Source organism: Elephas maximus, chromosome 18 (assembly GCF_024166365.1).
Source record: "Elephas maximus indicus isolate mEleMax1 chromosome 18, mEleMax1 primary haplotype, whole genome shotgun sequence".
NCBI lineage: Eukaryota > Metazoa > Chordata > Mammalia > Proboscidea > Elephantidae > Elephas > Elephas maximus.
Window position 1 is genome coordinate 27,487,177 of NC_064836.1, and position 16,550 is coordinate 27,503,726.

At 46.9% G+C, this 16,550-nt stretch overlaps 1 protein-coding gene across 1 annotated transcript in view; it reads right to left on the minus strand.

Annotated features, from left to right (window-relative positions):
- Window positions 1–281: 281 nt before the first annotated feature.
- Window positions 282–16,550, minus strand: part of MRPS6 (mitochondrial ribosomal protein S6) — a 68,733-nt gene continuing 52,464 nt past the window's right edge. Inside the window, exon 4 of the mRNA XM_049858490.1 lies at window positions 282–858. Within this exon, the coding sequence (XP_049714447.1) occupies window positions 669–858 (190 nt within the window). The 3' untranslated portion in view covers window positions 282–668. The remainder of the gene's footprint in view (window positions 859–16,550) is intronic.

The window sequence follows — 16,550 nt, forward strand, 5'->3', positions numbered from 1 at the left end:
ACATAACACAAACACCCGTAACAAATGCGTGCAAACAACAGCAGCCACCATGTGACAGGTAAGTTGTGAGAGGAAAGTTAAGGTCCCTGATGTTGAAAAATGCCCAGTGGCCAGGGACAGATACCCCCCAAGCCCAAGCCCTGCCTGTGTCCCCGTCTCTGAGCTTTGCTGGATGAGGAGGTAGGCCCTCCCACGCCCCCACCTGCAGGCCAAGCAAGACTGGAGCCTCTAGGGCCTGGGCAGTGCACTGGGTTAGCAGGCGAAGAGAAAAAACGCCTCCCTGAAGCTTTTAAAACTCAGGTTTATTACCCCGATCAAAAGTCAATCATATAATACAGTGGCTTTAAATTTTTATTTTTACATGGATACACAGTCTGGACGGCTAGCCTCCAATCCATGGCATGTTACAAGTTTTGCTCCACAAAACGGTGGTGGTGTTATGAGGCAGACAAATCAATGAAAAAAAAATTAAGACCGATATACAGAGTGACTGCAAGTGAGCTGTTTACCCACTTCTCATGCAAAGAGGATCAAGAGCCAAAAATACCTTAGAAAATCAAATGACATCTGTAACACACAACTACATAAAGACTGCAGTTGTAACCTATTAATGCCTGGTGCTCAAAAGCGAGAGAACCGAAAATAAAGCTAAAATCAGGTGGGTCTTCTCACTTCCTCTTCTTCATGAAATACAATTTCTCTTCCCGTTGGACCGGGACCATCCCGTCGCACTTGTTTACCTCCTGGGTCAGCGGGTGCCTCACCACATTCGGTCTGATCACATCAGTGTCTCGAGACAAGTGGTCCATTATGCTCTCAACAGTTGTTGTTGGTGCATAAAAATCCACCAAGAAATACCTGCAGTCCAAGCAAAAAAACACTGTGAGTTCTTGTATTCTGGAAAATAACAACTGCACTATTTTGGTCAATGTGCTCATTATATTCTCCCCCAGATAAAGACATCAACTACATACACCTTTGTCCACATGGAAACGCCCAGTTGGCCAGCCCCAATGTTAGTGGTAGTCCGTCCAACTGCCCTTTTCCTGTGGCACTTCCCTTTATACTCCCGTAAACATGTGAGTCCAGGCAGAATCTGAGGCAGCAAAGCTCCCATTACACGCCTGTGAACACATGAGTCCAGGCAGTCGCTAAGGCAGCAAAGCACTCTGACATTACTACAGGAAAGTATGGCAAAATGACAGGTACCAAAAAACACACTGCCGTGGAGTCGATTCCGACTCATAGCAACCCTGTCAAACAGAGTAGAGCTGCCCCATAGGGTTTTCAAGGAGTAACTGGTGAATTCTAACTGCCAAACTTTTGGTTAGCAGCATGAGCTCTTAACCACTGGGCCACAAGGAATCCAAAAAATTACAGAAACAAAGGATACAAAACTCAACAAAGCTGAATTTCTTTTCTGGTGAAAACATCTGAGCATTATGTATTCTTCTAATTTTCCAGAGGAGTTTACAAGTGACCTAATGCACCTGAGAGCCACTAGCCACACACACATCACAAACAAGGAAAAGACTGAGAAAGGCACAGGATTTGTCTAGAACTACCCTGCACACCACCACTCGTCTGTCAGTGTGCTTTACTGTGGTGCCCTGCGCACTGGTGTGATGCTGGAAACTATGCCACCCATGTTTCAAAAACCAGCAGGGTCACCCATGGTGCACAGGTTTCAGTGGGGGTTCCAGACTAAGGCAGGCTAGGAAGAAGGACCTGGAGATCTGCTTCTAAAAATACTGGCCAGTGAAAACCTTAAGAGCTTGGCTGCTAATCGAAGGTTGGCAGTTTGAATCCACCAGCGGCTCCTTGGAAACCTTATGGGGCAGTTCTGTAGGGTCACTATGAGTCGGAATCCACTCTACAGCACAGGTTTTTTTAATACTGTTCAGTCTTAATCACAATCTTGTGAAAGGGTAGCAACAGTTTTCAACACAGTATTTCAGATTTCAGCAGTGTTCCAGCTGGTCGCTGTTGCCAGCTGCCATTCAGTTGGCGCCAACTCACAGCAACCCGACGTGCAACAGGACAAAATGCTGCCTGGTCCTGCGCCATCTTTACGATCGCTGGCACGTTTGAGTCCGTCGCTGTGGCTACTGTGTGTTTTGAGTGCCTTTCAACCTGGGTGCTCATCTTCCAGTGCTTTACCGAACCATCGTCTGTCGTGACCCATGAAGCTCCCAGTGGCTTCTCATCAGAAGTAGATCGCCAGGACTCTCTTCCTAACTTGCCGTAGCCTAGAAGCCCCACTGAAACCCATCCGTCAAGGCTGACCCTGCTGGCATTTGAAATACCGGTGGCATAGCTTCCAGCATCACAGCAACACGCAAGCCACCACGCAGAACAAACTGACAGACAGGTCTAGCTGGTTAGGACGACCTTTTCCACGTCACTCTCTCAGTTCTAGCCACATTCTTCCCAGAACTCATAAGCATACTCCCATCCGAGGTCTTGGTGCTCGGTGTTCCTTCTGCCAGAATGCTCCTCGCACAGCTTACCCTCCACCTTGGCGTGTCTGCTTGTCAGAGAGGCCTCCTGGGACAGCTCCGCCTGAAGCAGCCCCCGCCCACCCCACCCACCAAGTGCCACCATTCTCTCTGCCCCTTTCTCACAGCACTCATCACCACTGATATAAAACTTGCTGCTGTCAAGGCGACTCCAACTCATAGAGACCCTACAGGACAGAGCAGAACTGCTCCAAAGAGCTTCTTGGGCTTTAATACTTACAAAAGAAAGAGCCCTGGTGGTGCAGTGGTTAAGTGTTCATCTGCTAACCAACAGGCTGGCAGCCCGAACCCACCAGCCACTCCACGGGAGAAAGATGTGGCAGCCTGCTTCCATAAAGATTACAGCCTTAGAAACCCTAAGGGACAGTTCTATACTATCTTACAGGGTTGCTCTGAGTCAGAATCAACTTGATGGAAATGGGTTAAATCTTTACGGAAGCAGACTGTCACATCTTTCTCCTGTGTAGCGGCTAGTGGGTTCTAACTGCCGACCTTTCAGGTAGCAGCTGAGCACTTAACCACTGCGTCACCAGGGCTCCTTCTTGATACAGCATATATTTGTTTACTACTTGTCTCGTTCCACTAAAACATAATCACCCTAAGAAGAAAGATGCTGCAGCTATACCTCTAGCACCCTGAACAGAGGCTAACATGTAGTAGGGTCTACAGAAAATATTTGACAGTGGTGACGTCAGCAGGAAATTCTCATAGACGATAGGAAAGACATAATTTAAAGTGAAGAAATCCAGCAAGGAGAGAAGTTATAAGAAAAAGGAAAGTATTTCACACAATTCCAAACAAACAGGGCTCAAAACTCTTAAGAAAACTTCCCCTGAGTGAGTATATACTCTTATGCAGCCCAGTGGGAAAGTCACTCAAGTAGACAATTAAAAAGTAAAAGGATGGAAAAAGATACACCATGAATGCAGGAATCAAAAGAAAGCTCAGGTGGCTGTGGTATTTATTATCAGACCAAGTAGACCTCAGAGCAAAGAAAATTACCATGGATAAAAAGGGACAATACATAACGAAAACACAACAACCCTAAATGTGTTTGTACCAGACAACAGAGTTTCAACATACAGGAAGTAAAAACTAACAGCACTGAAGGAGGAAGAGACAAAACCACAATTATTTAGCTGGAGACTTCAATATTCCTCTCTCAGTAATCAATAAAACCACCAGAGAGAAAATCAGCCAAGGATACAGAACAAGTGGACAGCACCACCAACCAACTGGACATAACTGACAGTGACATAATCCTCTATCCAGTAACAGCGGGACACATATTCTTCTCAAGTGTACATGGAGCATTTACCAAGGCCAATCATACCAGGCTATAAAACAAGTCTCAGTAAATCTAAAGGGATCCAAATCATATAGAAAGATCTCGGGAAAATCCCCAAATACTTGGAAACTAAATGACACGTATCTAAATAACTCATGGGTCAAAGAAGCAATCAAAAGGGAAATTAGAAAGTATCTTGAACTCGAAAAGAAAATGAAAACACAAAACATCCAAGTTGTGGGGATGCCACTGAGGCAGTGTTTGGGGGACATTAGGGCACTGCACACTCAGGTCAGAAAAGAAGGCCTCAGATCTGTGACTTCAGCTCCCACTAGGAAATCAGAAAAGAGCGAAATAAACCCACAGACAGAAGAGAAAATAATAATGATCACCGCAGAAATTAATGAAACAAATCAGCCAAACTAATCAGTAAAAAAAAAAAGAAGACACAAATGACTGATATCGGGAGTAAGAGAAGTGAAATCATTAGATTTTGCGAATGTTAAAAGAATAATAAAAGATCATGAACAATTTTATGCAATAAACCTGACAATTTGGATAAAACGGTCAATTTCCTTAAAAGACACAAACTACCTTGGCTCATTCAACAATAGATAACCTAAGGAGCCCTATCTCTATTGGAGAAATTAAGAAAACTCTAGGCCCAAATGGCTTCAACTGGTAAATTCTACCAAACATTTAAGGTCAAAATACCAATCTGACACAAATTCATCCAGAAAATAGAAGATGAAATAACACTTCTCAACTCATTCTATGAGGCCAGCAGTACCCTGATATTAAAACCAGACAAGATATTACAAGGGGGAAAAAAACCCAATATCCTTCACTAACATGTCATTGTTGTTGTTGTTGTTAGGTGCCGTAGAGTCTGTTGCGACTCATACTGACCCTATGTACGACAGAACGAAACACTGCCCAGTCCTATGCCACCCTCACAAGCATTTCTATGTTTGAGCCCACTGTTGCAGCTGCTGTGTCAATCCACTTCATTGAGGGAAAAAGAAATTTTCGCAAAACGACTAAAGGATAATACATTATGACCAAGTGGGGTTTATCCCAAGAACATCAGATTGGTTTAACATTCAAAAATCAACAAGCGTACTTCACCATATTACAATGAAAAGGAAAACCATAAGATCGTTTCAAGAGATGCTAAAAAATTAAAGCACTTAACAAATTCAATAGCCATTCCTAATAAAAACTTCAGCAAACTAGGAACAGAAGCGATCTTTCACAATCTTATAAAGGTCATGTATGAGAAATCTGCAAGTAACATCACACTTACTGGTGAAAGGCTGTTTTCTCAAGACTGGGAACAAGACAGGATGTCTGCTCTTGCCGCTTCTATTCAACATTGTATTTCAGGTTCTTTTGCCAGTGCAAAAAAGGCAAGAAAAAGAAATAAAAGGTATCGAGTTGGTAAAAAAAAAAAAGGAAAACTGTCTATTTGCAGGTGACAAGGTTATGTCTACAGAAAATACAAAGAAATTTGTTTTAAAAAGTTACCAGAATAAATGAGTTTAGCAAGGTTGCAAGATACAAGATCAATATACAATAGAATTGACTATCTACTCCCATCCAAGGTATTGGTGCTCGCTGTTCCTTCTGCCAGAATGCTCTTCACACAGCTTACCCTCCACCTTGGGTCTGCTTGTCAGAGAGGCCTCCTGTGACAGCTCTGCCTAAAGCAGCACCCGCCCACCCCACCCACCAAGTACAACCATTCTCTCTTCCCCTTACCACCCTTTCTCACAGCACTCATCACCACTGATATAAAACTTGTTGCAACAAACAACTGAAGCTTGAAATTAAATATGAAAAACCTAGAGATAAATCTGACAAAAGGTATGTAAGACCTACTCCAGATAGCATCACTGAGAGAAATTAAAGAAAATCTACATAAATGAAGAAAGGTGCCTTGTTCATGGGTCAGAAGACTCAATGCTATTTAGATATCAATTCTCTCCTAATTGATCTATAATACTATAGATTCAATAAAATCCCAATCAAAATCCCAGCAAGTTTTTTTAAGAAACTGACAAACTGATTCTAAAGTTCATATGGAAGTACAAAAGACCTAGAACACCAATTTCGATGAACAGTAAAGTTCAAGGACTTACTACCACCTGGTTTCACGACCTATTATAAAAACAGTAATCAAGACAGTATGGTATTGGCATAAAGACAGACAAAAAGGTCAAAAGAACAGTACAGAGTCCAGAAATAGACACACCTATACACACAACTCATTTTCAACAAAGGTGCAAAGATAATTTCGTGGAGAAAGGATTAGCCTTTTCAACAACAACAACAAAAAAAATTGATCCATCCACACCTCACCCCAGATTAAGAAAATAAGTCAAAATAGATCATGAAACTAAATATAAAACCTGAAACTATAAAGCTGCTAGACAAAAACACAGGTGAAAGTTTCTGTGACCCTGGGTTTGGCAAAGGCTTCTTAGACATCACACCAAAAGCACAATCCACAAAAGGGAAAATTAATACATTAGACCTGATCAAAATTAAAAATAACTATTTGATCCTGGTGGTACAGTGGTTAAGTGCTACAGCTGCTAAACAAGAGGTCGGCAGTTCGAATCCTCCAGGAGCTCCTTGGAAACTCTACGAGGCAGTTCTACTCTCTCCTATAGGGTCGCTATGAGTCAGAATCTACTAGACAGCAGTGGGTTTGGTTTTTTTGGTATTTGAAAGATAATGCTTAAGACAATAAAAAGACAAGCCACACAGTAGCTTTGAAAATCACAGGTCTATTAAAGGACTTGCATCCAGAATATGGAGCCCTGGTAGCACAGCGGTTAGGAGCTCAGTTGCTATAAAAAAGGTTGGCAGTTCAAATTCACTAACTGCTCCTTGGAACCTCTATGGGGGCAGTTCTACTATGTCCTATAGGGTCGCTGGAAACCCTGGTGGCATAGTGGTTGAGTGCTACAGCTGCGAACCAAAGGGTCAGCAGTTCGAATCTGCCAGGCACTCCTTGGAAACTCTATGGGGCAGTTCTACTCTGTCCTATGTGGTCGCTATGAGTTGGAATCGACTCAATGGCACTGGGTTTGGTTTTTTGGATAGGGTCGCTTATGAGTCAAAATCGACTTTTGGCAATGAGCTTTTTTATCCAAAACATATAAAGAACTCTCAAAACTTAAGAAAACAAACCAATTTTAAAAACAGGCGTAAGATTTGAACTAACATCTTGCCAAAGAAGATGTATGATGGCAAAAAAGCACAGGAAAAGGTGTACCACACCATCAGCCATTAGAGAAAAGCAATTAAAACCCCAAAGGATCCCTACTGGGATGGCTAAAATTAAAACACGTGTCCATACAACTCCCTGTACGTGAAAGTTCACAGTAGCTTTATCTGTAACAAGCCCAATCTAGAAACCCAAATATCTATCAATGTGTGAACTGCTGCTAAGCAATAAAAAGGATTAAATTACTGATACACATTACTGATGAATTTCAAAATGATTATGCTGAGTGAAAAACTATAGTATAAAATATGTACATATTGTCAGATTCTACATGTATGAAATTCCAGAAAACAAGAACTAATCTACAGTGAGAGAAGGCAGGTCGGGGACTGCTGTGGGATGGAAGTGGGCAGAGGGACATCCTGCAGAAGGAACTTTCAGGGTTAGCAAGTACATCTATCAGCTTGATCATGATTTCACGGTGTGTACATACGTCAAGCCTTACTCAACTGTACACTTTAAGTATATACTGTTTATTGTATGTCAGTTAAATCTCTATAGAGATGTTAATTTAAAAATGTTCTCACTGAATGGGTAGGATCTGGTGAATGACTTGATTATGGTGGTGGGAGGGGTAATGAGGGAGCAACTACCGCTGGTGAAGACTCCCAGGATTCCCTGAGAAATGAAATAAAAATGTTACTTCCTTGAGGCAGGGACCTGAACATTCACCCACTGATGAGCCCACCACTTGGGCTTGTTCTAAAAACTATACACCAATTCTGCCAAATTCTAAGGCTTAATTCAGCTGTTTATTTCTATTCCATAAAGCAGTCACTAGAACTACAATAAGGAGCCCTGGTGGCACAGTGGGAAAGCGCTCAGCTGCTAACCAAAAAGTCAGCGGTTGGAACCCACCAGTGGCTCCACGGGAGAAAAGGCCTAGCGATCTGCTCCCATAAAGATTACAGCCTCGAAGGCCCTACGGGGCAGACTTTTCTATACTCTGGGGTCACTGTGACTCAGAATCAACTCAGTGGTACACAACAACAGAGCTGCAATCATCCAACTTAAGAACTGCTCGTTTGTTCAACATTTAATTACTGATTACTTATTATCAGCAAGACTCTGGACTAGAGTTTAAAACACCTGCAGCCCCAGCATTTCCTCTGGTCACCTGGGGGCCAGACAGGGAACTCTCTTATCCAGCATGGCCCCCAGCATTTCTTCCCATTTATCCATTTATTCGTTTACTCAGTATTCATCAAAAGGTCCTTCCAAACCACCATGGACAAGTTAAGACCAAAAAAACCAAACCAAACCCAGTGCCGTCGAGTCAGTTCCAACTAATAGCAACCCTAAAAGTTAAGACCACACCGCCAATATTCATGCCTTACTTAATTTTATAGCCAGTAGCTTTTCTTTGAACTCATATACTTTCTCTGTAAGTTCGTTCTGCTTTCCTCAGTTCTTTAGGAAAATCTTCCTCTCTTGCTTTATTCCACTTTAAAGCCCTATGCCAACAACCTACAGACACGCTTGGGAGACATGCTGTTCACTGCACAGGGTACCGAGGAGGGAGGTGCTCAGCCAGGGCCCTGAGGGCTCCATCCAGCATTCAGCGGCCCAGGGAAGCACTCCAAGTCCCTCCCTTCGGCACGTCCACAGGTGTCTCCTGCTCTCATGAGCTAGGCCTGCCCTTCCTTGCAGTCAGGTCTTCGAGTTATTAAAATACCATTCCTGGGGTAAATGATACTGTTTGGGATAAACAAATGATGTTTTAACATCACTGCTTCCATTTTCCACTCAGCTGTACCATAGATTTCAGGGGCATTTCTGTGGGCTAGCCTGCAGCCCAAACATGTTTCAAGAGAAAGTTTCTAAGAGAAAGCATCTTCTCAGTTGCCAGCGACCAACTCTGTCACCCAGACGTTACTACGTCACTTCTCATGCGGCCTCCCTGTTCTCCACACACCTGCACTCACCAAATAATCCTGAGAAATACATCCAAGGCATCTGGATACTGCTTTGTGGTACTGCACAAAGGATGCCCACGGATGGAAGTTAGAGGCCAAACTTATCAGAAACCTCGTATGTCAGAGCTTAAGGGCAGTTTTCAAAGTGCCTTCTGAGGAAGAGGACCCAGGAGGAGTGGGAAGAGGAGGAAGTGGTGCTAAGCGCTCGTCTGGGCCCAGTAGCCCCTTCCCAGCAACTACTAACCTAGTGGTTTCACAGTGCCTTCCTACACATCACCTTCTTTGAGTCTCACATCTCCCGCAGTTAAGAGAGACTCAGAGACGCCAGGTTACTGGCTCAAAGTCATCCGGCTACTAAGTGGGCACAGTCAGGATTCAGAGAGCCGGTCTTTTGACTCCAGGACACAAGGGACCACATACCACAGATGCTGGAAAGGCCTCTAAGGACAACGCAGTCCAAACCCTTTCTCACGCTGCTTCTGAGGAAACAAAACCCCAGGGAAGGCACCGTCCTGCCTCCTCACAAGGTGAGAGGCAGACTCGGGACACCTGACTCCAAGGCACCTGGGTTTGCCTGCCCCCACTCTGGCTACCTAGTTCTGCGCATCCTGGAGGTCCCAGGCCTGTCCTAGACTCCTCAAGGGTAAAGGCCTGGAAACTCCAAGATAGTGCTGGAGGCTCCCCCTTGCTATCGAAACCCCGCTCACCTTTGGCCCTCTTTCACCACTCTGCCTCCCCTTACTGTTCTTGCAACCAAATCAAAACCGGAGCACTGGCCAAAACGCAAATAGGTCTGTGCCTACAGCTAGAACTTGTGACAGCTGTTTCATGCTTATCGCCCTGTTGATCTGCGCCTGGGGCTCCTGTGGGCAAAGGCTGCTTCCATTCCCATGCTCCTTGTTACGCTGTGGAAATTTCCACGAATAGTAAACTCCTCCGAATCAGAGAAGGGGGAAGTGGCTCAGAGATGAGATCTTACTGTATTCACCACTCTCAGCTGAGAGCCAAACCTCCTCCCCCTCCTCCACTGTCCCTCCCAGGGAACCAAGCTGTCCCTCCCCTTCGGGAGGGAACCAAAAACAAGTCCAGGGCAAGCCCAATCCCTGCCTGCTTCATGGCCCAAGCACACAGGTAAATGGGCCAGTTACGGCTTTCCCACACAAGAAATACTTTGACAACTCCTGGTTGCTTCCATGTACTCTTTTGTTCTCACCTATTTATCTCGGGCAGTTCTAACTGGTCAGTGAGCATCTACCAAAGGCAAGCCTCAGAAAGAAGCTACAGAGGTGAGGTACACACGGCCTTGTCCTCCTGGAACCTGTTTCCAGCTGGGGACAGAGGTCAGGCGCATGGAAAAAGAGGTCCCATGGGCAGCCCTGAAGCAGTTCAGAACGGAACAAGCAGCAGCAACGAGAGCCAGGCTTCCACTGCCTCAACAAGTCTGCCACTCCCGCGGGAGACCAGAGAATGTATGGCCAGGCGATCAAGGACACCTGCTGGACTTTTCTAACTACAGATGGCCTGAGGAACAACAGGCTGAGACTTTTGCAGAGGAATGAGTACAGGCCTGCATTTCCATTTTTACATGTGAAGAATGTGAGACCTGGAGACAGTCCACTTTGAGTTGTGGGTCTGGGCAGTCTCTGATGCCGGTGAGGATCCCTTCCCAAGACAGCACAGGCCCATAACGAACCTAGGCACTCCCTCCTACCCACTCCCTACATTCTGTTCAAGGCTGCCATGGAGACACCATTCAGAAAGTGAAGATGAGCCACTGTTCAAGGCAAGGCAGCCAGAGGAGGGCCCAGTACTCCAGAGGAAGCTGAGGGCCCTTTTTCCCCACCTTCATCCTGGCCCATGGAGAGAGAGGATCAAGAGGACCCAAAACCGCAATGAGGTGTCAATGTCTGCTTCTTCCCCTAAGCTAGGCAGAATCAAAACACAGGACCAGAAGTCATAACACATGTGAACTCTTTCTTATCTCAATCCTCTCAATAAGCTCCTCATTTAAGGTAGAACAGCGTAGAATTACGACCACCGTACTGCAACTGCCTAGACTTACCCAAAAGCTTACATGCCAATAAAAAAAAAGTTCTCCAAATAGCCGATTTCCCATTCTCTAATTCTACTCTAATCAGTGATTAAAATCAATAAATGGACAGCTCATTGTGAAAGGCTGCAATAATCAAAAGTCTAAATATCACATCATACGTTTCCAACACCTTCAGACTCATGCTACAGCAGCACAAGCCAAACAGTTTTTCGCAGCTGGAGGCCTGGGTTGACGGAAGCATCACACAGCCTTAAACCGGTGGGGTTCTAACTGCAGAGCTACCTCACCTGCACAGGCTGATCAGCTCTGACCAGGCCTCGGTCCAGCCAAGCAGCAAGCACCTGCCTTCTATTCCCTATAGCTCTGCACGAGAAGGAGCAAAGCGGCACTGGGCCGGCAGGTGAGGAGGTACACAGAGAGGTGTAGTACCCAATGTACTTCTCATTACAGACCCCAACGTTCAAAAGCTGGAGGGGTCGCCAACTCTCCTGAGGGCAGAAGCTGCTCACGAGCTCCTCACAGGGGAAAGAATCTGCGTTCCTTTGTATCTTTAAGACATTCTCACTCTATAAAGCTCTCCACTGCGACAACTGAAACCCCATCACACTCTCTGAAGTCCAAGGGAAGGGGCTCCCCCAGGAGTGACCTTGCCCCATGCTGGGAAGCCATCCCCCCAAGAACACTCCACCCACGCAGCGGTATCTCTAGTTTCTCCGGGGAAAAGCCAGCAGGCCCTCAGTGTCCCTTCCACTCCTCCCCTGAGGGTCCACACCCCCAGAATCACTCAGGGTCACCTTCTGATAAAGGCTACACAGACTGCCTGGGGTGGGGCGCTAGCCCCCATCTAGTTGTCCAGAGAGGAAGCCTGTGCTCTTGCAATGCTCCTAAATGTAAAGGCAGTATTTTTTATTTCACTTTTGTTTTAGCCCTGCATTTACAATCATTTTCCATCAAAAGGGCTGGCTTGCATTTGGGTTAGAGCCTTTGTCTCTCTCAGACACAGTCACAGGCGCCCTCCCTTCCCCCAGCAGACCAGTGGAAATTTCCACTCCAGGCTCAGTGGCTCACAGTAGGTGGGGTGGGGGCGGGGCGAGGCGGGGGAGGGCTCTACAGCCCCAAGCATCTCTGAGCCTTTCTGAAGACAGGAAGCAGATCCCCCCCCCGCCCCCCGACTGTAGACTGTATCCTCCAACCTGGCTGGCTGCAGGCTACACTGGGGCCTCAGTGGATTCTCTACCTTAAAACCCAGGCACCCTCTGCATGAAACAGCCCATTTCATTCCGTATCTGTTGGGTCTGATACATCTTAAAAACCACTAAATCTGCTGCAGGCTCCTACAAATCTTGGAGCACTGCCGCTGGAAAGAAACCTCGGACCGCAGCAGCCACCCTTGAAGCTGCTGTGGGGCACCGACACACAGTGCAGGATGCTGGCCTCGGCTGACTGCTGGCAGGAGAGCGCCCGGACGTGGGAATGTTCGCGAATGGGAAAAATACAGAGGAGAATCAATCTTCTCGAGAGAGGGTGCCAGCTCTCTTGGAGTAAGCTGCAGACACATTTGGGGAGCGAGTCAGTAAAATTCCACTGATTCACCACAGAGCCAGTTATTTTTATCACTGTGCTTACCCGTAAATAGAAGGGTAACATACATGTAGGCTGGCGGGTCTCTGCTGTAAGCACCTACCCAAATGTTAGAACAGATGAAAACAGAGAAAGATGGGACACAACACATAGAAGTACCTCTTTGACCACGTAAGAAAGAGTTCTCACACGCAGGCATTCTGACACGTGCCCATTTAACAAGTCTGCCTGCTCTCGCCACACTGAAGTCAGGCCTGGTAAACACAGAGCCAAAGCAAACCTGGGGCGTCCCTGTACAGGCAAGCAGGAGCCAGCAGGGACACAGGGACCTCGTCTCCTCTGTAGCCCGCTCTCCTCCACCAGCCATCAACCCGGCCTGGGTCCAGCCCCACCTAGTGGAACGTGTGCAGCTCTCAGAGAAGAAGTGGCTCTGGCCAAGGATGGCTGAGGCTGAGATTCAGTAAAACGCCTGCCACCTTTTCGGGACAGTTCTATGTTAGCACCTACTCCACCGCTCACTTCTCCATGGACATCCTCCCCTGTTAGACCCCGAGGAATGCAGTGAGAATTTTCCACACACCAGCCTTGCCTTTCCCATGGAGTTGATGACGGTGTTGATGAAGGTGTTGGTGCGCAGGGGGAGACAGTCTTGGAGAACTAAATGAGACCAAAGCAAACCCAGGGCTAGGAACACATCCCAGGCCTTCCAAGACCTGGCACCTGGTCACGACCCACCAGTCTCCCTCCAGGTGCTGCGTGGTGGGGACAGAAGCCACCATCTGGAAGCCAGCCCAGAACACCCAAACATCCCAGCCGCCCCACTTGGCCTACACAGTGGCAGGGGCACCTGGCCGACTCCTCCCTGCTCCTAAATTCCCATCGCCTGGGGGACAACTGACTTGAAAACAGACCTCCCTTGGAAAAGCACTGTCAATAAGTGACAGGTAGTCTGAGATGGCCTCCTTCTGCTACCAGTGGGAGCAGGACAGCAGCTAGAACTGATGGCTCGCCAACTCTATGGAACCGCAGTGATCCTGAGCTAAGTTTGCGCGCCGGCCGATGAGCGTCAACAAGTCGCTCCTCAGGAAAACAGGTCCCCAGTTACAAACAAAAGACTCAGAAGAATTCCTGGAACACAGCCTATTTCCAAAGTGCGGAGTGGCCACATTAACATTTGGGATATAATGACATAACTGGTAATAGGCTCGACATACCAATCAACACCAAGTACCATCCCCAAGCATGAGCCCTTCCTGTGGAAACTCTTCACGGACAACCCTGAACTAGCAGGCTCTCTCCCACTCCGCACCTTCCTGCCTACTTGTCCTTCTGGGCCGGCGCGTCATGTGTGCAGCAGGGAGATGGTCTGAGGGAGGAGCTGGGGAAGGGAAAGTAGTGGCGGTGGCCCCTCCACATGACGGGAAGTAGCTGCAGCAGAGACCCCAGGCGCTCCTCGCTGTGCTGGCCATCTCGCACTTATGCCCGTCTGTCGGAACCTAGTTAGCACTATGTTAACTGGTTAGAGCGACAAGTCCTAGTTAGCACTATGTTAACTGGTTAGAGCGAGCGACAGCGACAACTCCTAGTTAGCACTACGTTAACTGGTTAGAGCGACAATTCCTAGTTAGCACTACATTAACTGGTTAGAGTGACAACTCCTTGTTAGTGCTACGTTAACTGGTTAGAGCGACAACTCCTTGACACCAGGAACCACAACAATGCCAAGAATCATGGTGAGGCCTCTGAGTCCCACTAGGACATGCTGCTTCTCCCTATGAAATGAAAAAGCAGCCCATGAGGGTTGTCTGGGAGGTCTTCCCAGAGGGGGTTATACCCTAGAAGGAAGCCATACCTGGTGTTTATTATTCAAATAGGATTCAAATCAGCGCCTCACCAAAATTACAGTCACGTGTCCTGACCTCCAGGGCTGTACAAAGAGCCAAACTTTGAATGCTAAATCTGCAACTCACAAGTCCACCGTTTTTTCCTTAACCACCTGGTAACGCCTGGCACATCATTCGCTTAGTAAATGTTACACCTTTCAGTGCCTGCGTGTAAGGCACACAAAGATTTACCAAATGGACAAAATGCCTACCACAAACGTGGTTGGTGTCAGTGACTTGGGGGCCAGGTGGCTGAAGCCAGGAGGGTATCAGACAAAACTTCCGCTCCATGCTGCAAAATTCTGACACACTACTCAGTTCCAAATCTTTCTCCAAGTAACTCCAAAATATACTAACCCCTCATGCCCTCAATTTACCAAAAGTCACTGTGGAGAGTATTTACGGGGACCACAAAAACAAAGGGTAACACAGTCAAAAAGGATGAGAAATGAAGGTGCCTTGCTGAATGGATGCCATTTACATGCCAATGTGTGTCATGAAGCTCTAAAGGGATTCAGTTACGCAGGGCTTTCCCCCCGTTGACTCATCACAGACACCCCCCTTTTTTGGTGGAACATCTCCACAGAACGAGTGTTCCAGAGACCACACTGGACAACACGGCCTTGAACGAATGGATCCTGACCCTGATTTACCCCGGAATATCGGCTTCAAACATGAGCCTCCCCCTTTTCTTTCTGTGTCTATATAATGCACACATGTAATACACTTGAAGAACTTTGCCTCTCCTTTGCAAGAAGTCTGACATTAACTACATTTAGGAACACAATCGTTAAACGTAAATGAGCCAAGCGCCTGCGGCACAGTCCCAGGCAAGGTGGCAAGGCAGGTTCATCTTGCTGGGAGCCCAGGATGCAGGGCTACGCTGTTAGCATTGCTGGCTTGCTACCAGGCACATTCTCCAAGGACCCAAATTTATTCCATCTGTGAAAGGGAAACAGCATCACCTCCGACCTCCCCACCCCTCACCCCAGAGGGCTGGAAACTAAATGAGCTAATAGAGGGGATCTCAAAATGTAGAACCCAAAAAAGCAGCATCAGTATTACTCAGGCATTTGCTAACCAGTTACTGTCGCATCGACTCTGACTCATGGTGACCTCATGTATGTCAGAGCAAAACTGGGCTCCACAGGGTTTTCAGTGGCTGATTTTTCCAAAGTAGATCACCAGGCCTTTCTTCCGAGGTGCCTCCGGGGGGACCAGAACCACCAACCTTTCAGTTAGCAGTTGAGTGATGAACCACGCAGAGATTCCGGGCACTTGTTAGAAGTACAGATTCTAGGATGCAGGTCACACCAACCCCCGACAAGATCAAACCCCGTACTTGGAAGAAAGCAGGAGGGAGTGGTGTTACTGTACACCGTGTGAGCGCCACATGAACGAGGGCACTGCCACAACAGGGGACACCGCCTTCTCTCCTGGGTCAGTGCTATCCATCAGACTGCCTGGCTGATGATTCTTGGCCAAATCTATCTTCTCCTCTTAAACCAGAAAGGCAAAAGGGTCCTAGCTTGCTGTTAAAATCAAACACACATATAGTTAAATTAACAAAAAAGGTATGTTACACACACACACACACACACACACACACACACACACACACAATCTCCGTCCCTCATTGTTATTTTGATTGTGAAAGACGACCAGCCACTGTGCGTTTCACGCTGCCTTAGCAACGTCTCAGGCACACTCTTCAGCTGAACACCAGCACAAAACAAGATGAAGCAATCAAAGATGAAGTTTCCAGGACGTGCCACATCGCGGCAGAAGGTTTACATGTAGTAGGACAGCCTCACTGAGGTACGAATGCATTCTGGCCCCACACCGCACAACAGGACGTGACCAACAGTGCATTCATGTAGCTTCCAGCACTGTCTACAGGGCACGCCTGCAGAGATTATCTCACCTGATCCCTGGGACGACGGGACAGGAGACACCAGTTTAATTCAGGCCTCCAGGAAGAAAGAAGCTGAGAAGCTAAATGACTTGCTCAAGGC